The following is a 23,300-nucleotide window of genomic DNA, read 5'->3' as shown; positions in this document are numbered from 1 at the left end:
GCTTCCTCTGGCAGAGCCTCGGCCCCTGCTCTCTCCATAGTCCATCTCCCCTCTGATCCCCACAGGCCAAGCGAGCATCGAGACTTGGGTCTCTGGGTGTCCCACATCCCTGGGGGTCCCCTTACTTCTGCCCACATGCCCTGTATTCAACTCTCTTCCCTTTCGGGGATCCTTGAGTGTCCTGCTGGGACCCTGCCTAACACCCCCTCCTCAACTGGTTCCCTCAAAACTAAAAGACAACATGCTCTTCCTAGACAAGCGGCCGCCATGCCAACGCCTGCCCTAACTCCCCGTCCGGAGCCCTCTGCTCTGGCTCTGGGCCCTGCCCACGAGCCGCCCGCTGACCTGCAGTGGTGCCTCCGCACCATCCAGCTGAACTCCCGCTTGCAGTCGAGGCAGTGGTTCGCCTCCATGTCCCCGGGCCATCTCTCCTCAGCACTGAGCTTCTGCTGGAATTCCAGGGCATCTGACTTCTGCCAGAGAGCATCCTTGTCCCTGGGACGGAGCCACATTAGAAAAACAGAAGAAAGCGTCCATGAAAATGACAGAACTACCTCTGGATTCACTTCAAAAGACTGCTTCTGAATTTTGCAAGACAGGAGGGGAATTCACTTTTATTGATACCGAGGTCACCTGTCACCCCACAGCAGATCCAGACTCAGCAGGAGTCCCCCAGTGTGTGGGTCCTGATCTGACACCGCACATGTGAAGGTATGGGGGCCTGTGGGGTCCATAAAGGGCTCTGGCAACTGCAAAGACCTGCTAGCACTAACAAGGGTCACCAGCTGCCCAGGGGTCTAAATGACGGTGTACACGGCCACTGGGAGGTTAGGCTGTCACGTGCTGCCACAAGTACAGACAGCCAGTGTGCTGTGAGCCAAATAACCAGGAATATACCGCCCACCCAGATCTTCAGGATGTTTGGGACCCTTCTTGTTTTTACGGTTTAAGTAATAATTAATGGCCCTGGCAACATGTGAGCCACTGATGACTGAGAGCCACACCAGAGCCACCAGGCCCTGAGAGAAGCTGGCACTCTCATCAGTCAGGGACTCCAAGTCAACCAAAGACTGTTCCCCTGAAATATAAACCAGAACATGGACTTTTCAGGAATGCCTGACATTGTCAGGAAGCAGAAAGACTCATTTCTTGTGATCAGCATCGTTCTCCAAACTGGGCCACGGCTTGTTCTGTCTGGCCCCGGGAGGCCAGGCGCCCAGACCCTGGCAACGTGGCAACTGTGTCAGGACCTGGGCTTTTCCAACAAAAACTTCTGGAAGGTGTGTGAACGCAGAGGTCACAAATGCTGAGTCCCTAGTCTGCAAATTGATGGCACATGGGCAGAGTTTTCAAGCTTCCAAATTAGTCAAAATTTATTATTGCCAATTTGCAACCCCAAATGAATTAGTACATTTAGGCATCGCTTATACATGGCTGCTGACACTGTAAAGAAAGGGCTAACCAGATTTTATGTGGTTCTTGAAAGAAAGACCCAAAACTATAAACCAATTCTATGGAGTTTTTTGGACAAAACTTTGAGTCTGAGCCAGTGTCTAGTGGAGCAGGGATTTTCAACTCTTGCTCACTGATACCTGGACCTCACTCCCAAGAATTCCACTCTAGGTGGTCTGGGTGGGGTCCAGACCTGAGTGTTACGTTAGTTATTAGCTCCCCTAGTGACTCCAATTTGCATCAGGGTTGAGAACCACTGCTCTAGTTGTAACTGTCAATTTATAGGCTACACAAAGAGGGAAGAACATGTTAGATGACACTATAGAGATGTAATCAGCAAAGCCCAGGTTACAGGAAACTCTACCAGATAAATGGCCTGCTTTCTTTAAAAGTAAACTGCAAAGGAAAAGAAGAGAGATGGTGGGGAAACCATGCCTAAGTAAGAGAGATCCAAGAAACGTATCACCATGCAACACACAGATCTAATTTAGATTCTGACTAGAAAAAATTATAAAGCAATTGGAAAAATTTCAAAATGACTAGATACTTGATGACATTGGGAATTAGTAAATTTTTAAGCATAGTAATGATACTGTGGTTGTTTAAAATAAGCAGTCCCAGTGTTAGGAAGGCACATACCAAAATACTTGTGGATAAAATGACAGGAAGTTTGGGATTTGCTTCAAAACAGTCTGAGGAGGTGGGAGAAATGGGTAGGACTCCAGGAAACACAGGACTTGGTCATGAGCATAATGCTGAGGCTGGGTGACAGGTACAGAGGGGTGCATTCTGCTATCTACCTTTGTATTTTTGAAAACTTCTGGGACTTCCCTGGAGGTCTAGTGGTTAAGACTCTGGGTTTCCACTGCAGGGGCCACAGGTTCGATCCCTGGTCAGGGAATTAAGACCCCACAAGCCACAGGGCGCAGCCAAAAAAGAAAGATTCCCATACAAAAAGCTTTACAAATTTTTTGGAATGACTTGCCAACATTTAAAACTCAGACCAATTTCACATAAGAATCCAGATTTCTACCTTCTCTGAAGTGAGGGGACGTGGCAGCAGCAGTGCAGCCTGCCCTCTGGTTTCTCAGCCCCTCCAGCCCGGCTCGCACATTCACACCACTGTCTGCTGCCTGAGTGACGAAGCACACAGCTGCTACCTGACGCACTGGAGTTTGGGGCCCCGGGCGCTGGGAAGAGTCGGATGGAGGAGAAGGAGAAAAGGACTCCTGAGAGAGGGGCAAGGGAGTGGAGAAGTCCCTGAGGATGTTAATCATCTTTGACTGTCACTCTGTGGCTGAGTACATGGAGAGTTTGAAAACAATTAACACAGCAATACGAAAACACAAACCAGATGCACACTAGTGGGAACAATGAAATCCTGTCTTTTAAGGCTGCCAAGGGCCTGAGTAGACCCTGTTCATGTGTGTGTGCCCTTACAACAGAACACAAGCAGACAGGGCCCACTTCCCTGCAACAGTCCCTTCAGGAAGAGTCACACTTCCTTCAAGAAAAGCCAAGCTCAGGGGAAGCCCCCGGTCCCTGGTCTGTCCCGACACTCACCTGAGCAGCTCTATCAGCCGCTCCTCCAGGTACTTCTTGGTTCTGTTCAGGTCATCCAGGTCAGCGAGCATCTTCTGGTCATTCTTCTCCCTTTCTGCCGCCTCCTGGCAGAGTCTGTTGTAATATTCCTGGGCCTTTGTGGTGGCTCTTTCAAGTTCCTTCTGGGTCCTGGTGGAGGAGCGGTAAGTAGTCCTCATCACCCACTATTTCCAGCTTCCCCCTTCCCCCGGGCTAACCCCAGCCTCTAATAAGCAGTCCCGCTGCCCTACCAGCCTTTGTCTTGGGGGAGCCCCTTGCACTGTTCTGCTCACAGGGTGGATATTCAAACCTTAAGCCTTCAAACCTCCTCTCACACACCCAAACTCTTCACACATTGCTACCCCCACAACAAATACAAGGGACATTCGGGAAAGGAGGTTGACCTCAGGTCACTAGGAGCACCCCAGGTGGGTCAAACTCCGTACCACTTTTCTTTGGAGAAAACTGAGGTTGTGAAAGGAGCCCAATGGGTGAGGTGCATGGGTTTGTGACGGGGGGTGGATATGCAGAGGAAAAAGGAGTCAGAACAGGAAGAACTGAGGCGCAGCTTCCTGGAGGTGACCAGGCAGAGGAGTATCCGTCCCCCATGATTCTCTGGGACTCTACACATGAGGTGTGGCACTGGGCACAGAGCAGGCACTAACTCTGAATGGCCAGGAGTTCAACCTGAGGCTTCGAGGCCTACGGAATCCTGCTCTGGGTACTGCAGAGTCTCAGGCTATGAGAGGGGCTGGCTGAACCAGAGTCTGCCCATCCTTGCCCACTTCTCATTCAGCTCACTAGTCCCCTAAGGCAGTGGCTTTCCAAGGATGGTTTATGAACCAAGGCATTCACAAAAGCTCCATAAAACTAGAGGGCTGCACCTGACCAATCAATCTGTATCTATTCCAGCCTTGCCATGTCCAGCAAAAAGTTGTCAGCAGGCTGTTTACGAGACACTGTCCACCGAATGATCTTGGGGACACATAGATATACACACAGTTATAGCATTAAAAAAAAATACCACCAACTTAGGAGGTTCTATTTAAGTTGTCACACGAACATGACCTGGCTAAGGGCAGCCAGAGTACTACAGGAATTGAACTCTGAAAGGACAGTCAGATGAGAGGAAACACACATCTAGGCTACTACGCATCCAATGTGGTCTGGATCTCCCGTTGAGCCTGGGCCAGGCCTAGAAGCAGGTGGTAGGAGATGGATGGGAAAGCTAAAGCCTCAGGGAAGTTCGATGTGTCTGCTTCTGCTGGGAGCACACATGCAATCCGGTGCCAGGATCCCTGCAGGATGAGCCTGGCCCCGTCGCTGGGTGGTGGGCTGATGATGCACAACTCCGGGGCTGCCAGGTCTGAAGACGTGGCAGCCTTGGGGCTGGACACAGGGAGGGCCATATTTTAAGGTTAAAAGAAATGATGACGAAAGGGTGACGGCAAGACGTGTTCTCCACAGACACAGCACCAGAGAATCTGTGGAGCATCAGAAGACAAGCTGATCCTGCTCCCTGGCTCGCTCGCTCACTCCTGGATGAGCTGGGAGAACCTCACACTTAACCCCGCAGCCTGTCATTGATGAAGAACTCGGGTCAAAACTCATATTGGGGAAAACGTGCACACACATAATTCACAAACCAGTTCCCCAAAACAAAACAAAATACGATAAAACACAAAACTATCCGTCTATATATTTTTTAGGTAGTTGTTCAGAAAAAGACTCTGGAGCCAAATGTTCTAAGTTCTAGTCCTGCCATCACCACTTACACACTGTGACCCTGGGAAAGTGACTTCACTCTTCTGAGCCGCATTTTTGTCTTCTATAAAATAGGATAAATAATAATACCATCCTCACAGGACCGTTGGGAGGATTAAATAGGCAAGTAGATTTCAAGCATTTAAAATGGTACCTGCCACATTTTAGGCTTAAATGTTTGCTGTTGTTAGTATCATGACACTTGCCCAATTTTTATTTCATTTGATTTTTACCAAAGCATGAAGTTCCTGAACTGAAATATGCCCCCCAGAGACGACAATGGATTAAGAGAAAGGTTCCCTGCAGCTTCTACAGGCTTGTGACAGGCCGACTGCCAAGGAGCTCTGTGGCATGCTTCTGACATAAGCACTCCCTGGGTCTACAGCTTTTCTTGCAAAAGGACTTTTTAAAGCTGAGTGAGTGGCTGACTTTCTAAACGACTAGACCAAACCCGCCCCTTCCGTGCGGACTCTCCCACTGGCCCCGCGGGCAGACTGTGTAACTAACCTGTCCAAGTCTTGGCGCAGGGCGGCCCCCTCCTCGTCCTTCCTCAGCATGGCGGCCTGGCACTCGGCAAGGTGCTTGCTGGTGCAGCTCAGTTTCTCCTGCACGTCCGCCTGGGCGGCCTGGCACAGGACAGCAGGGAGAAGACGCCTGGCTGCAGAAGCCGTGCGAGGTACCACACGGTGACTGGCTCGCTCCACCCCATCTGGCCGGCGCACTTCTAACGGGAGGGGCTTTCATTTAAGATTAAGAGGCCGAGAACTAGTACGTGTGTGGAGTAGGACAGATTCCCGTTTGTAACTATGTCCCTTGAGCATCAACTAGGGCCAGTTGTGGTGGGTGTAGGGGCTCCAGGGTGGGGATAGAGGTGTGGTTGTAGGGTGTGGGGGTTTCTGAAAAATGTCACAGCCCTGAAGACAGATTTCAGTGCCTCCCCTGCTCAAGCTCAGGTCAGACTCACTGACTTGGAGAACACGTGTGGATGTGTGTGCGCGGTAGTCACTCAGTCGTGTCTGACTCTTTGCGGTCCCATGGACTGTAGCCTGCCAGGCTCCTCTGTTTATGGGACTTCCCAGGCGAGAATACTGGAGTGGGCTGCCATTTCCTTCTCCAAAGACAAGGTGGGGGGTGGTATAAAAAAACACTTGGCAGCTCCAGCCAGGTGTTCAGGGAGTGGCAGGGCCATGACACAGACTTTGGGTGTCTAGGGCACACTGGATCTCCCGCAGGGAGGCCTCTTCATGGTCCGGTGAGAGACAAGTGAGATTCCCTCCCCGACAGGCCCACGGCCCGGGAGTACGATGACCAGGTGGATGAGGGGCCGGGCCCTGCTCAGGCAGGCAGGAGCACCTCCCCTGGGCCCCAGGGCTCGGGCCTACCTTCAGCTTCCCCTCGGCCTCCTTGGTGGCCTGCAGCTGCCGACCCTGCTCCTCCAGCTGGCCCCTGAGGGTCCTGCATTCTTCACTGGAGGTCTGAGAGGATGGGAAAGGGATCAGAAAAGTGGGGTCCTTGTTCTGGGACTCCTTCGGCCCCATTCACCCAAGTGGGTAAAAACAAGCCACTTCTCTTTCTCTCAAACTAAATTAAGCTTTGGGCTTCACTGGTAATACAGTCCTGTCAAGCTAAGAGATTTAGCTTGGCCTCTGAGCTTAGCATTTCATTTCTACGAGGGAAGGTGGAGCATGAGCCACGTGGAGCTACACGGGATGGAGCGACACAGGGTGGAGGCACATCTGTGGGGAGGCAGCAGCTGCCTGAGCGAGAGCAGTGGGCTGAGAGCGCACAGGCCCAGAAGCACACAGACACGTGACGAGCATCAGAGGCCGAAGCCCCGGCTGCTTGCCTGTGTCCTCACTCTTAACCTTCTCCCCCGTGCAGTCTAGGGCACACATAAGCTCGTCTACCCCAAGGGTCTTGTGAAAATGAATTGAGTTGGTTTATTACAACTGCACTGTTATCAGAAGGCAGCTGAAGGGACAGAGAATCCAGGGACAGGATTTGAGGCAGTCAGGAACTCACAAGCCCACAGGGCTTGGACAGCAAGTACATAAACGAGGGTAAGGAAAACACCAGAGGCCTCATGTTTCCTTACAGCAGGCACTCCCACCCTGCTCCTGCTGCCATGCAGGAATGAGGGCACAGGCTTACAGGCCTCCTAAGATTTCAAAAGAAGCCCCCGAACTAAAGCCACAAGCAACTTGCTCTTAAAACGTTGGCTGCTAATTACAAAAACAGATTCTGTGTGGGCCCAACTTGTCTGCAATGGCATCAGATGTCTGAGTGAAGGCACCCTCCCTGGTGCTGAGTCCCTGACAGGCTCTCGCACGACAAGGACGCTGTGGGCTGTGACAACAGGACACTCCCGGGCCACATGGCCCAAGGCACCTCCCACTCACTCGCGGGCCCACCAGGCCCTGCTGCAGGGGTTGGGTGCAGCTCAAACGGCTGGGGGAGGTTTACCTTCAGTCTTTTCTGGTAGTCCATCATCTCGGTGCTCAGCTGGAACTTGAGGGTGTCGAGCTCCTGGCGTGAGGCCTCCTGGAGGCTCTGGGCGTGCTGTTCAGCCTGGGCCAGCCGGGCCTGCAGACCAGGCAGCGAGCCGGCTGTCTCCTCGGCCACCCTCAGCTGCTCCTGCAGGCTCTCCTTCTCTCGCCGCAGCCCTGCCACTTGGTGCTCCAGGCCCTCCCGCTCCCTGGAGGCTGCCTCTTGGGCCTCCCGCAGCTCCTGAATGGTGTGGGCCAGCGCCCCCTCCACCCGCTCTTTCTCCGCAGTCAGCGCACAGACCTGGATGCCAAGCTCTGCCGTGTCCATGTTGGCATGGTGCAGCTGCTCCTGCAGCTCAGTGTGCTCCAGATGGGCCTCCTCGGAGCTGCACCTGACCCGGGACAGCTCCTCCCGCAGGATCTGGAGCTCCTCCTCCCTCCGCTCTGCCTCTTCGGCCCTCTCCTCCCTCAACGCCCCTTCGCGCTCAGAGCACTGCAGCAGCTCCTGGACGTGGGCCCTGTTGAGGGCCTCGTTCTGTTCCTTCAGTCGCTGCACAAGGGCCTTGTGCTCTGTCAGAGCAGTCTCAGCTACGCTCAGCTGGCTCTTCACCTTCTCCTGGTCCCCCAGGGCGGCCTGCAGCTTGGCCTGGAGCTCCACCACCATGGCCTGGAGTCGCCGGGCCTCCCCCTGATGGATCTCTAGCTGCGCCTGAGACAGGGCCAGCTGGACGGCCAGCTCCTGCGGCGCATGGTCTTCAGGTGGGCTGAGACCCTGTTGGCCTCCGTCTGCCCTGAGGGTCTCAATCAGCTGGGTCTGCTGCTGGCACTGGCCTGCAAGAGCTTGGAGCTCCCCATCCCGGGCCTCGGCGAGCTGCTGGCCCTGCTCCACCTGTTCCCGCAGTCGCCAGCACTCGGCCTCCTTGCTCTGCAGGGCAGCCTCCTTCTCTGCCATGTGGGCCCACATGCTTGCCTCTGTCTGCTCTGACTCCAGAGAGGCCAGGGAGCCCTGGCTGGCCGCCTCCCGCTGCTGCAGCGCTTGGTAATCAGCCTGCAGGGCCTGAAGTTTCTCCTCCAGAATGTGGTTGCGCTCAGCTACATTCTGCAGCTCCTTCTCCAGCTCCCTGTGGGCCTGCTGGAGCTGGTCCTCCATGCCGGTCCCGTGCACCCTGGGATTGTCTGTCTGTCCCTCCCGCAGGCCCCGCTGTTCCTCCTCTGGCATCTCGCAGGCCTGCTGTGGGACAGAGTTCAGAGCTTCAAGCGTCTCAGCCGCGTCGGGCAGACCTGGGCCTAGCTGTGCAGCAAGTTGCTCCAGCATCCCCACCTTCTGGCTGAGGTGGTCCCTGTCCTGGATGAGCTGCTTCTTCTGCTCCTCCAGGTCACTCACGTGCTGGCTCACCTGGGCCAGCTGGGTCTCCAGGAGCTGCAGCTGCCGTGTCAGCGAGCGGGCCTCCTGTTCCAGCAGCTCCTTCTCCTCCAGCCGCTGCCGCGCCTCACGCCTCGCTTCCGTGAGCTCCTCTTCCAGGGAGCCCAAGTGGCCCAGCGACTCCTGCAGCTGGCGCCGGAGCTGGGCTGCCTCCTGCCCCTTGCAGGACAGCTCGTCCCGCAGCAGGGCTGTCTCCTCCACCAGGCGCTCCAGGCAGGTCTGGGCCTCCTCCTTCAGCTGCAGTTCCCCGGCCAGTGGCTCCAGCTGCACTGCCTGCTGCCCGCTGAGCTCCTGGATGCGGGGATTCTCGCTTTCCAAGGCTTGGAGCCTCACCGCCAGCTCCTGGGTCTCCAGGGCCGAGTCACTGGAGACACGCTCTTCCCTCTCCTTTGCATCCAGAGCCGGAGCGGCCATCTGCTCGGCTGCGGCCAGCTGCTCCAGGACATTGGCTGCGGGGATGTCCTGGTTCCTCCTGTGCGGGGAGTCATGGGTGGCCTTGAGGTCCCGAGCCAGGGGCTTGAGCAAGGACTCCAGCCGCCGCAAGGCCGAGTGGTAATCCTCCTCCTTCTCCGCAGCCCCCAGCTCGAGGGCCTGCAGGCACGTGTGCAGCTCCACCATGGTGTTCTGCATGGCCTGGGTGACTTCCCACTGCTTCTGGAGTGCAGCCACCATGTCCGCGAGGCGACTGTTGTCCTCAGCGGTGGCACGGCCCCTCTCCCTCTCCACCTGCAGCTGCTCTCCCTGCAGGCTGATGGCCGCCTTCAGCTCCTGGTTCTCTCTGTCCAGCTGCTGCATCCGCTCCTGCAGCTGCTTCTCCCGCACCTCCAGCTGGTCCAGCTCCAGCCGCATCTCGTCGAAGCCCTCCAGGGACTCGCTGTTTAAGGGGTTGCTCAGGTCCAGGCTGGAGGCCATCTCCTGAGTCTGGGCGGAAACATGGAAAATAAGTGGCCTGGGGATGAAGCTACACAGCTGTTTGGTCAAGCTTTAGAATTTATGCGAACAGAAGGAAAACTACAGCAATTAGGTGACCTAAAGTCTATGGAGCTATTCGGAGGACTGGAACTCCTTCGCTCAAAGCAGCTGCCAGAGAAGGTCAGCAGCACATCCTAAAACCATGATGCAATGCCACACGCATGAGTTCCCAAGACCCAGAATCGACGTTTCCCATCCCACCGCTGCTAGTGTCGGTAACACAGTGGATGTTCGCTCTCAGAGAAATTAAGTTATATGTAAACTACTGCTCACCCACTGCACTGTACCCACAATTCCTGCTGCGATTATATCACAAAATGGGGTAAAGATGCTACTCTGAATGCTTCTTGTCTTGATTACTCTTTATTTTGCTTTGCTGAATAATTTCTGTGTTCTTTCCCATTAAACTACATGATACATTCCATTCACATAGATAACAAAATTAACCAAACTGACCTTATCCACTAGCATTCACTGAGCACTAGGGTTGCGCCAAGCCCTCAAGCACAGTACGTGCATACCTTTGTCTACTTCCTACAACCATCTTAAGGGCTGGGATAATTGTTATGATCCCATTTTACAGATGAGAGAGCTCAAGTTTCGAGAAGGTAAGTCACCTTCCCAGAGTCACACAGGTGGCGAGTGACAGTCAGAATATGATCTTGCCACTTTTAACCACAGTGCTAAATCACTTCTTCTAAAACACTTCAAAAAGTTTTAAAAAATAACTTGCTTTTTAAAAGATCTAAGTTCCTTTTGGTTGTAAAAACCTGGACTCTAGGAAACAGCGGGTAGGACTGAGGGATTATGCGGCTTGGGGCTGGAACATCAGGTGTCTGAAAAGGTCCTGAGTTGGGCGGGGCAAGGACATGACAGACAGGAAGGCCCCAGCCTTTCTGGCATTACCTGCAGGTAGCTGCTCACCAAACTGCTCATGCTTGAGCTTCGGCTGGGTGGTCTCCACAGGTAAGCGGAAGAGCTGGTGGCCAGGGTCCTCCTGTGGGGCCGCAGAACAGACACGCCTGCATCAGAGCAGGAAACACACACACACACACACACACACACACACACACACACACACACACACTCGGGGAGGCCTTGGTTGTCAACTGGCAACCAGGTGGTGGCAGGGGTGATGCCCACCCGGCTACAGTAAGGGGGCAAAGTCCAACAGTTTCCACCAAAGCACACATTCAGGTTGGTTGTGCCAGCTGGACTCCACTGCTGAAGTCTAAGCATGGTGGCTCTGCTCCCACTGTCAAAAAGGAACGATATACTATTTTCCCAGTTTGAGATTTAAGCTTTCCTAGAAACTCTGGTGCCAGCCATTACTCGTTTGCCAGTGAGGAACCAGCAGCAGTCAGTCTGGTAAACAGAGGTCACACTGTGCGTTGGGCCTTGAGGTCACTGCTTTACAGTACGCTACACGGGTGATGCGGTGGGAAGACCTCTGGTTCAAGTGACCACACCGGACACTTTCTACACTGCGGGAAGTTCTATTTGATGGCACTAGTCACTGCAAATGAAAGGTACTTTCACTTAACCAGAATCTGTCCCTTAATCTACAACTGCTGCATTTTGCACCTTGTTAGTCTCCACAACCCAGCGCTGCACTTTCAGCATCTACCCGGAAGACAGTCACGTACGTGTGTGAGGTGACGTGCGGGTGCTCTCGGCAGTGTATCATAGGGGAGAAAGCAGAACCAGTCTGACTCTGTATCACTGGAGAGACAGAGAGCCTCTTTACTCACACAGAGGAACACTACGCCACGCACTGGTCGTCTGTTTTGTAAAGTGCCAGGCAGTGAGTATTTTTGGTTTGTAAGCCTTGGGCTCTGTCACAACAACTCAAGTCTGCCACCGCAGCCTGAAAGAAGACCCATAGACGGTGGTAAATAAAGGTGTGTCACACACTGCCCTGTGGGCCATGGTTTGCCAGTCCCATTCCACATCTGTAGAACTCCCTGTGCAATTGGCTAAAAACCTCAAAAACAAAGTGGAATGAAAAAGGCGAGTTGCAAAAGAATAGCTACTTCACGATTCAATGTATGCAAATGCAAAAAATATATATATATAAAATAAAACTATATATACATTTATGAGAACACACAGTAAAACACAAAAATATCTGGGAACGACACGCATCAACTACAGGGTTGTAATTACTTCTAGACAGGGAGAGATCAGAAAGGATGGCCATGGGGTGGGGCTTTGTTTGAATCTATATTTTATTTCCTAAAAAAAAAGGTATTAGAACCAGCTTGAAGGGGCTTTGACTGGCCTAATATGAGATAACTTGAGCTTTAAAATTATTACAGTGATGAATATAACCTATTGAATACAAAAAGAATCCACAAGTCAATACCGCTATAAATAAGCAAATGAATAAACTGATGGAGAAGAAAGAAAAGATCTTCCTTTACAAACAGAATGCCAACTACTAATGCAGAAGGAAAAATGGACTCAGAAAATCACTCTGATAACCACGACAGTAATTGATTCAGGAAAGATTTACCAATGGATGTTAACAGGAGAGAGATTTAAAAGAAATAGGATAAAAGAGAAAAAAAAAAAACCTAGTCTGAAATGTCTTCCAATAAGATACATATTAATTACAGAGAAACAAAACTTCAGGAGAAACCTGGCTAACACCAGCATAACCAAACGATGATGGTTAACCTCACTAGTAATGAAACCTCTGGGTACAATACACCGAGAGGGACACAACGCCTGGGGTATTTCTCCCAAAATGCTTAATCTGAATACAGTAATAGGAAAATACACTAGACAAACTCAAATCAAGGAATAAGTTACAAAATAACTGGCCTCTACTTCTAAAAATGTCTATGCTATGAACAACAAAGAAGAGAAACTATCCCAAATGAACAAGGACTAGAGACCCCTGACAATTCACTGACGTGATCCTGGACTGGATCAAAGACGTGTCTGGCATAATTCTTAAAATTTGAGTATGTTCTGTAGATTGGATAGCAGTATTGTATCAGTGTCAATTACCCGATTTTAACAATTGTGCTGAGGTTGTATAAAAGGATGTCCCTGATTTAAGGAAATACACAATGAAATACTTAGGAGTAAAGGGCAATCAGGGCTGTAACATATTCTCAAATGAGAATGTAAACAAACCATGTTTACATAAGGCGAAAAAGTGATACGGAATTCCCTGACAGTCTAGTGGTTAAGACTCCATGCTTCTGCTGCAAAGGCGCAGGTTCAACCCCTGGTTGGGGAACTAAGAATCCCCAAGCCATGAGGTGCAGCCAAAAAATGTCAAAAGAAAAGAGAATGATAAAAACAGTTGTAGTACAACACTGATAGCTAGAGAACTGAGGTGAAGGACAGATGAGCACTGCGTACTATTTTTACAACTTTTCTGTAATGATTTTAAAATTGAACCATTCTAAAAAGGACGTGTGAAGTAAATATGGCAAAAATGTTGGCTCTTAAGCCCCAGTAGTTGGCATATGGGTTCCATTATAGTCAGTACTTCTTCCTCCACAGAAAGAAGTCCCTCATAAGAAATTCAAAAAATTGGAATTAAAAACAAAACACACCTTTTTTACAGAAAGCAAAAAAAAAAAAAAAGAAGAGTGCTGGGCTTGAGTTGAACTCGAGTCTGGTGCCCTGGCCCTGTTCTTGCCAGCTGTGTGGCACTGGGCAAGTCCCTCCGCTCTCTGCGCCTGTTTCCTCAGCACCTCACTCCTGAAATGGGTGTTGTGTGAATGCAGTTGTGTGGGCACTGTGCCGGTGTAGGAAAAGAAAACACAGCAAAGCAAACTTTCCAACAACCCTTATGCGATGAGCTTTCTATCCCTCTCACTGGCGTCCATGATAATAACTGTATCTAGGAGAACACAACTGGGAAAAGCCCACTTGCTTCCACTTCACTCCCACACTGAGTTCCTTAACACATCTGAAAACCCTGGGTTTTGCATATGCATCTCCACTGACTCATACCGCCTAACCAACTCGGTTAAGTTTAAGGCTGGAGCCTTCAGATGTTATCGCTAGTCATGATGCAACCAAGTCTGTAAAATGAGCAAGCATAAGGTCATTTACTGCATTAGCAAAACTGCTTTGAGTGGACTGATGGCAAGCTTCAAAATCAAACACCTCTTTCCCCTCTTTTCAACCAAGCAGTTAATTCTTCAAAGTACCTGGCAAACGTTGGCCAGGCAGCATCCAGGTCATAGCCCCGCGATGCCAGGTCAAACTGGACGTCAGTCAGCTCGTAAAGTTGGCCCACGATGTCAGAGCTCAGCTTTGGCTTCAGAAAGGGGCTCCTTGCATAGTACCAGTCACTGCAGAAAAATATGGAAAGGGGTCAAGTACAGGAACAATAAGGATAATGGAAGAGTGCATTTAGTCATCCTTCTAGCATGGCTTTGCCTCATCAACTTGCAACTCAGGGTACTAAGTTAATTAAAGACAGACAGAAAGATACACATCCCAATGTGATTTTCACCACTGAAGTATGTAACTCTTAAACTCACTCTTCTTCAAGGAATCACTGAAATGAACTAGATGCTTATTTGTTTATTATTTATATCTTATCTATTCCCCCAAAGAATGTGAGAAACCTTAAATTTGAATTACCATCCAGGAAAGGGCAGTTTTAAGGGAAAGAACACTTCCTTTTCATAAGAAAATCTTGTCTTCTATCCCTTCTGGAGAATGCAATACAGGACACTGAACTCGCTGCTAATTTCTGTCCAGACATGTATTAAAAAAGTCAAAGAACAAAATATCTCCACTTTGAGGTGGTGGCTGTTTTACTTCATGTGAAACAGTAAGAATTAAAGAGACAACACTGATGAGTTTAATGAGCTATGTGGCTGAATTCTGAGAACTGGGAGACACTTTAAGTCAGTTTATGACAGCTGTGACTAAACCGCACAACAACCTTCAAATCAAATGTGCAAAGGTTTTCAACTCACATGAATTCACAAAGCTTAGCACATACAAGAGAAATACGCATTTACACAAATCTTAAAGGTGACACAAAATGAAACAAAATATTCCCCCCAGTAGTTTTTTCTTTTATTCAGAAGAATCTCTTTGATTAACTGGAAGAAGCTCTAGAGGTAGAAGGGCGGCAGAGGTGGGCAGGGCAGCCGGGCCAGCCACAGAGGTTCAGCTAACAGGCTCCTAATCTGACATCCTCTCCTGGCTCCACGTGCTCAGTCCTGCTCTCCGTCCTGTCCTCCTCCCCCTGCTGAGGGGGTGGAAGGGGCACAAGGGGCCCGAAGGCCCCCCATCTGGTTGCTGTCACAAGCTCCAGGGAGCCCAGACCAACAGGGCCGGCATTGACTCAGTGCCTCTGGTGAGGCCCCAGGCTCGCTGGTGTTAGATTCCACAGGTGGTTCTGCGGAGAGGCATGTTTGCCAGCACCAAGGACATGCCATCCACCAGGCGAAAGCACCTGGCATTAGGATTTCTGAGACCTGAACCCCAGTTTCTGCTTCCCACCTGAGCATCAGTGGGGCCCAGACAGAGGCATCTGACCTCCCTAGACCTTTGTCTCCTCACCTGTGACAGTTCAGGGCTTCCTGCTCCGTGTGCGCCAAGGACGGTGGTCAGGAAGGGGAGGAGAGGATGACAGATGGAGGCCTCTGCTTGTGCCAGGATGTGGCACACACAGGCACTGCCACTGTGGCTGGCATTATTGCTATTATAATCTTTTAGTTTATCACACTTGTTTGAGGGCTCCTTAAAAGACTCTGATGCTGGGAGGGGTTGGGAGCAGGAGGAGAAGGGGACGACAGAGGATGAGATGGCTGGATGGCATCACTGACTCGATGGACGTGAGTCTGAATGAACTCCAGGAGTTGGTGATGGACAGGGAGGCCTGGCGTGCTGCCATTCATGGGGTTGTGAAGAGTTGGACACGACTGAGCGACTGAACTGAACTGAACTGAACTTGTTTCAGAGGCCTCATACACTTTAATGCCTGGTGAAAAGTGTTAAAAAAAAATGTTCACTGCAAAAAAAAAATTTTTTAAAAAATGACATATTCCTACCTTTTATTTATCACGTAATGTTCTCATATACTTTCTAATCCTTTTATATGTTTTTTGCAATTTCTTCATTGTTGTCATTAGAACAAATAAGATTTGCATTCTTTTCCCTTGATCGTTATATTGTTATTTTCATTGTTGCTATATAGACCGGAGAAGGCAACGGCACCCCACTCCAGTACTTCTTGCCTGGAAAATCCCATGGACGCAGGAGCCTAGTGGGCTGTAGTCCATGGGGTTGCGAAGAGTTGGACACGACTGAGCGACTTTACTTTCACTTTTCACTTTCTTGCATTGGAGAAGGAAATGGCAACCCATTCCAGTGTTCTTGCCTGGGGAATCCCAGGGATGGGGGAGCCTGGTGGGCTGCCGTCTCTGGGGTCACAGAGTCGGACATGACTGACGCGACTTAGCAGCAGCTATATAGACTTCCTTATTAGAATTTTAAATGATGTCATGCTATGCCATTTAAGCTAATTTGCTGTAATTTTACAGCCCTCTATCATTGGACATTGATGGTTTCCACTTTGTGTATTATAAACAGCATCATAATTTTCTTTGATAGTTGATTTACAAGTACTATGTTAGTTTCACGAGTACAGTAAAGTGATTTGGTTACACACATATATGTACATGAAATTAAAAGACGTTTGCTCCTTGGAAGACAAGTTATGACAAACCTAGACAGCATATTAAAAAGAGAGACATAGAGAACAAAGGTCTGTATAGGCAAAGCTATGGTTTTTCCAACAGTCAAGTGCAGATTGGAGAGTTGAACCATAAAGAAGGCTGAGCGCCAAAGAATCGATGCTTTCAAACTGTGATGCTGGAGAAGACTCTTGAGACTTCCTTGGATTGCAACGAGATCAAACCAGTCAATCCTAAAGGAAATCCACACTGAATACTCATTGGAAGGACTGATGCTGAAGTTGAAACTCCAATACTTTGGCTACCTGAAACAAAGAGCTGACCTACTGGAAAAGACCCTGATGCTGGGAAAGATTGAAGGCCAAAGGAGAAAGGGACAACAGAGGATGAGATGGTTGGATGGCATCGCCAACTCAATAGACATGAGTTTGAGCAAGCTCCAGGAGATGGTGAAGGACAGGGAAGCGTGGCGTGCTTTAGTCCATGGGGTCGCAAAGAGCTGGACATAACTTAGCGACTGAACAACAACAATATAGGTACATGTCTATATTTTAAAAATTCTTTTACATTATAGCTTATTACAAGATACTGAATATAGTTCCCTGTACCATACAGTAAATCTTTGTTGTTTACTTTATATATAGTACTGTGTATGTGTTAATCCCATACTCTCAACTTACCTCTCCCCCAGAAGTTTGTTTTCTGTGTCTGTGAGCCTGTTTCAACAGTTTCATAAGTAAGTTCATTCATACTGTTTTTCAGATTCCACATAAGAGACATACGATATTTGTCTTTCTCTGTCCACTGTAATTAGTGCCAGCACTGTTCATGAGGGGCCTTCAGGTCACCTCTGAATCACTCGGGGTAAAGCCAGAACTGCCACACATTTACCTGGTCACTTTGGTGTTCATGAAGCACTGCTGTAAAGTGTCGGCTAACCTCTGGTGCACCAAGGAGTAGCGAATAAATGCTCTTCCTTTTCCAAGAGACGTTCGGAGCTGGAAAAAGTAGATAAAATAGAAACCAAGAGCTGTTAGCCTAATTCCAAACAAAGGCCTCCAAGGATGGCTGGCAAAAACAGAAACAGGGCAGAAAATGCCACCCAGTTCTCCCTACGCATAAGCTTCACTCAAGTCTCTCAAAGAACACAAAACATTTGAGAACGTCGCCTCAGAGAAAAAGGCCTAAATTGTGTGGACGTCTTGCAGGCCTCTACCTGAGAATAATCTGTGGACTCCAACTAACGTGCCATAGAAGACACAGTCATGAGAGGCTCAAGCATCTACTGTGGATTCTACTGAAAGGTCATTCTTCCTCCTCTGCTCCCTCAGAATCCCTGGGTTTAGAGTCAGAGATGAAAATGGTCTGGTTTAATCTGGAATCTTTAGAAAATAAGCCGGAGATAAATGGAGGGCTCCTTATAGCAGAAGTACCCTTGAGGAGCGAGAGATGGTCTCTGTTTAGCACATGTCTGGGCTGGGTTTTGAAGTGCTGGGAGAAGAGAGGCAGCAGAAAAGGCAAGGGGGCTTGGCTGGAGCCCATGTGGAAGCGGGAGGGGGTGCAAATAACCCTGAGGTGGATAGAGGGTCCGGGTGCAGGCCTGCCTTCACAACCTCTCCCCACAGTGACAAAACATGGCCTCTAAAGAGGTTTCTGGCTTGTTGTGATAGAGGTGGGGCAAGCTGGTCAGAGAGCCTGGCCCTAGCAAGACACTTGAGATAAGTATGCAAATCAGGGTTCATGCTCCTGATGATCCAGCCCCAGACGCTCAGGATAATAGGCAGGAGCTCAAAACCTGCCAACTTACCACATGCGCCTGCTCTGTTAGCCACTGGCTCTGACCGGGGTCAGCCAAGCCTCATTCCCTCCCATCTCTTCAAAGGTCAGAAGTGTTTACCTTGGCGGCTTGGGGAAGGGCGGCAGTGGTCTAACCAAAAGACAGTCCTAACACTTCACTCTTAAGCGTTCCTTGGACAGTAAAGAGGTCCAACCAGTCAATCCTAAAGGAAATCAACCCTAAATATTCACTGGAAAGACTGATGCTGAAGATGAAACTCCCAACACTTTGGCCACCTGATGTGAAGAGCCAACTCACTGGGAAAGACCCTGATGCTGGGAAAGACTGAGGGCAAGAGGAGAAGGGGACGACAGAGGATGAGATGGTTAGATGGCATCACTGACTCAATGGACATGAGTTTGAGCAAGCTCCAGGAGATGGTGAAGAACAGGGAAGCCTGCGTGCTGCAGCCCGTAAGATCACAAAGAGTCGGACAGGACTTAGTGACTGAACAATGACAACAACCCTCCATCCTATTAAGAAGCTAACACGGCGCTGGGCTGACAGGAAACAGGACGTATGGCCTCCAGCACCAGCATGCTCACGATGCTGTAAACATCTCCGTTCCCACCACCTTTAAGCTCAGGGCTCCATGCCTTCTCATCGCTGACTTGAGGAAATGATACCACAATATGAGGTAATTTTAAAAAATAAGAAGGTGTGAAACCTCATACGACATTTCTGTCAGTCTGTAGGACATTTCTCCATGTGAGTTTTGTGGGTTCGGGGTACAGCCAGAGGGTTTGGAAATGAAGGTGGTAGCGGCAGCCTGACCCACTGGTTTTGTAAAATCCACCACGGCATGTCCACAGGGAGTGGTCCCGACAGAGCTCGGGGAGAGTGACATCCCCACGTCTAGATGCTTTCCACTTATGAGTGAGGTGAGAACAAAGTGCTTAGCCGTGACAACCAGGGACCCAGGCAGCTGAATACAGCTGAGCAAGGCATCGTGAAGTGAAGCGTATCGATCACACGCACACACATCCACACCCAGGTCCCGCTGAATCTAAAAAAAAAACCCCCACATAACAGCTTGTGTCTATAAGCTCCCAAGGAAAGGGCCTGTCCTAATTAATAAAATGGCCAGAGTAACAGCACTTAGAACATTTAATTTTTTAAAGGCAAACACTTGAGGCTACATTTTAAGTCAGGCCTATTAACTGAATTCATTATATGTGTGAAAGGAGTTATGTTAAAAGGTCTTTTTAAACATCCTTTGGGGAAGGGAACAACAATAGTTCCTTTGTATAGCAAATGAAGACACTGCATAGCCTTTTTTTAAGAACTTTTTGAGATCATGGGTCCACTTTCATCATTCAATTCCTTAACTTTTGTTAGCATCTAATCAAAACTCACTGCACTACATAGAGAAGCAATACAACACTTAATCATGTACCCGAGTGTCCCACCAGGCACGACCTCACAAGACTTGTCTGTACATCTGGACGTTAAACCAATTCCTCTGAGCCAGGATCTTCCCTCATTTTCTCAGCTGTCAGAAGGTACAGCTGGTGGAAGACGCCCAGCCCTCAGGGTCCGCATGTCTAACACTGTCATTCTCTGTAAGAGGAAACCTACCCGGCTCCAGGAGTCACAGCTGGGGAGTCCTTCCCAGAGCACATGACCCTGTGGCCTTTGTGGGAGGCCAGCCAAGGAGCATGTGCTCTGGTTTTAAAGGGACCTTAGACTTACTGATGAGATACAGAAAAGAAAGATGAAATGTATAAACCTCCTGTCTCAAATCTAGGTGGATTCCCTAATGTGCAAAGTCATTCACTAACAAATGGACTAGACTGATGAGACAGAGAATGTGTGTTGTTGTTGATCCAGAGTTTTGTAAAAGAGCAAAGCAATGGCATTCTGCTCTTGGGGGGCTTAGAACTTAATATGGGAAGCTGCTTATTGCTGGCATTTTAAGAAATGTCTCTCAAGATCCCACTACACTGTCTTCATCTCAAATCTAAGTTTTCTGGGCATAGAGAAAGTAGCCTAGCAAACTGTAAAGATTTTCTTTAAGAAACCAATTCTTCAAAAAAAAAGGTGAAGGTGTCCTGTGCTGTCCATCTCTTCGGGGGTACCACGAGCAGACTGCAATGTGAACAGCCCACCCTGTGAGGTGACGTGTGGGCTGGGGTCTCACACACAGTCGGGACTCAGCCACTCTTGGGCGTGGTAAACGCTCACTGGCAGGCTTCTGTGAGAGAGGCTTAAGCCGGAGAGGGGAAGAGGTGAGATCAGTGGTTGTTTCACTCACCTCCGAGATGGACTTGACGAATCGGATCCCATCGTTTGCACCCTTCACCTTGGCCAGGCAGGCACAGAAGTAATCCCAGTAGTCCTTCTTGTTGCCCAGGAGGGTGGCCTTCTCTTTCTGATCGAACTGGGCAGAGAAAGGAGAGAGAGGACGTTCAAACACACTGCTGTTTATCCCACCATTTAATGATGGGTAATGACAACAGCTGCTTAGTTGCCTGGCACTGAGTGAGGCTCTTTATTGGCATTATTTTTACTTACTGATGAATGAGGGTGTTTTAGTCCCCAGTTTATAGGTGAGGAAACAGCCTAGGAGAGGTTAAGCAACTAGCTCAAGGTCATATGACCAGGGAGATTCAGGAATAACAGGCCCCTAAAGTGACCTCTGTGCATAGAGCTGGGTGGAAGACTCCAAAGATGCTATTAACACACGGAAAAGAAATGCAAGAGAAAAGTTCCAGGGCAACATGAAGAGTTATTAACAGTGCCTCGACATAGGGAAATGCGTTAGTGACACCTTACCCCAGTTATGCAACTCAAGTTTCAGTACTGTTTTAATATACATAGAATAAGTCCAAATAAATGTCAGCCACGAGTCATTTCAAAACCCAAACCAAAATGGGTGAATTCAGGGAAAAAAAAAGCCCATTAATACTTCCACAGTGTAAAACAATAGAACCAGTTGAAAAGGCGCATGACAGGTGAGACTTCGAGACACCGCGACACCTCCTCCAGTGGGCTCTCACGCCATACGCTCTGGTGGGAGGTGACAGTGCAGACTCACGGTGTTCAAATGATAGAGGTATCGTCCCATAACCTAGCGTTCTATGGCATTTTTTCTGGTTATAAAACATGTGCATACATTGTTAGGAGGTCTGGATAAAATAAACTAAAATAGAAAAGAAAAAATTATAATGCCTAATACCATCACCCTGAGATAAGTTTTGTTATTGTATTGGTCCATTTCCTTCCTACCTATTGTAGTTGCCTATATTTTTCCACATCTGCAGGTTCTGTAGATCTGTGCTTCTTGAACCGAGCAGATAAAAGCTCGGTTATACAGTGGATGTGTTACAAGAAAGCTTCCTGGGCTGACCTCAGAGGTCCTATTTAGCAGGTCAAGGTGGGAACCGAGAGGGCACTTCTGCCTTGCTCCCAGGTAATGCAGATGTTTCTGGTCTATGACCACACTTTGAGGAGAAAGGCTCTAAAATGGGGACTTCTGGATAGTCTTCAGAGGGCCCACAGCCTCCTGGAAAAGATGTGACCAGGTATGTATAACTATGTTTGGGGAGAGATTCCATAGCTTTCACTGGGATGCCAAAGGGGTATGGGATTGCCCCAAAGTGAAGATCTCTGCTATACAGAGACCTTGTGACCTGCATTAAGAGGACGTACATCTCTGAAGTGAAGCGACAGTCGCTCAGTCGTGTCCGACTCTTTGTGACTCCATGGACTGCAGCCTGCCAGGCTCCTCTGTCCATGGACTTCTCCAGGCAAGAATACTGGAGTGGGTAACTGTCCCCTTCTGCAGGGGATCTCCCTGACTCAGGAATCGAACCGGTATTTCCTGCATTGCAGGTGGATTCCTTACCAGCTGAGCTACCAGGGAAGCCAAAATCTCTGAAGAATGCTCTCAGTTCCCAACACCATCCTGAGGGGCAACAATCTGATTCCCCAGAGGATCACACTTGGAGGCTGGGGATAGCTCTGACCTTCAGTCTAACCAGGAGGGCTCAACAGCTCCACTAAGCTTTTGGAGTTGCGTCCTGTGTATTGGTGAGGCAGCCAAGAGGGAGACAAGAGACAACAGAGCAGAAAGCAACACATGGCAGGAGTCACTTACTTGGAGGAGGTACTCAAGTTTATAAGAAAACTTATGCAAGTTGGTGCTGTCATCTGTGATGGGTTCCCCTGCTTCCTTAGATTCTCTGCTTAGTTCTGTCACAGCATCTTTAAGACAACAAACAGGAACATGTAACCAGATGGAGTCTGCCCTCAGAGAGAGCAGCAGGATGACCCGGGGAAGCAGGAGTAAGTGGTCCACGATGGCAAAGCACTGTGCACACGTGGGTGCTGCGTAAACATCCGTGGGCTGGAACTCCGAGTCAGAAGGCACGAGGCTGTCCTGAGAGCCCGCCGACTCGGCACCTTTCTCGGTTGGCCCTGTAAGCCCACCAAGAAGGCCTCATAATTTGCAAGCAGTATTTGGACAAAACGTCCACTGCATGGACGAATCCTACAGCAGTCCCTAACACAGACTTCCTGAGGGCTTTATCCTCTACCCCACCATGTTTCTTGTTCTTCACCATAACCCCACTGCTCAGTACAGGTAGATCCAGGCTTCCTGAGGACCCAGAATGTGCAAACAGTGGTCATGACGACAATGGCAAGAGCAACACCACCATCTGCTTCTGCCAACTGAGTGCCGCTTAGGGGCCAGACCTCTGTGTGTCTTCCTTATTCAACAGAGTGCTGCGAGGCAGGAATTGCTTTATTTCAACAAATCTAAGATCCTCTTGATGAAAGTGAAAGAGGAGAGTGAAAAAGTTGGCTTAAAGCTCAACATTCAGAAAACAAAGATCATGGCATCTGGTCCCATCACTTCATGGGAAATAATGGGGAAACAGTGGAAACAGTGTCAGACTTTATTTTTTTGGGCTCCAAAATCACTGCAGATGGTGACTGCAGCCGTGAAATTAAAAGACACTTGCTCCTTGGAAGAAAAGTTATGACCAACCTAGATAGTATATTCAAAAGCAGAGACATTACTTTGCCAACAAAGGTCCATCTAGTCAAGGCTATGGTTTTTCCTGTGGTCATGTATGGATGTGAGAGTTGGACTGTGA

General features: G+C 49.4%; 1 protein-coding gene across 7 annotated transcripts in view; it reads right to left on the bottom strand.

Moving 5' to 3' along the window:
• FYCO1 (FYVE and coiled-coil domain containing 1) overlaps positions 1 to 23,300 on the bottom strand; it is a 79,827-nt gene that overhangs the window by 42,857 nt on the left and 13,670 nt on the right. For all 7 annotated transcript variants that reach the window (XR_827253.1, XM_010862405.1, XM_010862403.1 and 4 more), the window contains 10 exons: positions 22,298 to 22,404; positions 20,453 to 20,578; positions 17,253 to 17,359; positions 13,854 to 13,997; positions 10,585 to 10,675; positions 7,261 to 9,627; positions 6,180 to 6,272; positions 5,305 to 5,423; positions 3,016 to 3,183; positions 346 to 495 (listed from right to left, as the gene is read on the bottom strand). Coding sequence is in view for 6 of the 7 variants with exons in the window: in XM_010862405.1 (XP_010860707.1) it covers positions 346 to 495; positions 3,016 to 3,183; positions 5,305 to 5,423; positions 6,180 to 6,272; positions 7,261 to 9,627; positions 10,585 to 10,675; positions 13,854 to 13,997; positions 17,253 to 17,359; positions 20,453 to 20,578; positions 22,298 to 22,404 (3,472 nt within the window). In the remaining variant the exon portion in view is untranslated. The remainder of the gene's footprint in view (positions 1 to 345; positions 496 to 3,015; positions 3,184 to 5,304; positions 5,424 to 6,179; positions 6,273 to 7,260; positions 9,628 to 10,584; positions 10,676 to 13,853; positions 13,998 to 17,252; positions 17,360 to 20,452; positions 20,579 to 22,297; positions 22,405 to 23,300) is intronic.

This window comes from Bison bison, unplaced genomic scaffold (assembly GCF_000754665.1).
Source record: "Bison bison bison isolate TAMUID 2011002044 unplaced genomic scaffold, Bison_UMD1.0 scf7180017864482, whole genome shotgun sequence".
Classification (NCBI taxonomy): domain Eukaryota; kingdom Metazoa; phylum Chordata; class Mammalia; order Artiodactyla; family Bovidae; genus Bison; species Bison bison.
The sequence above is the reverse complement of the archived record's forward strand: the minus strand, read 5'-3'. Positions and strand labels throughout refer to the sequence as shown.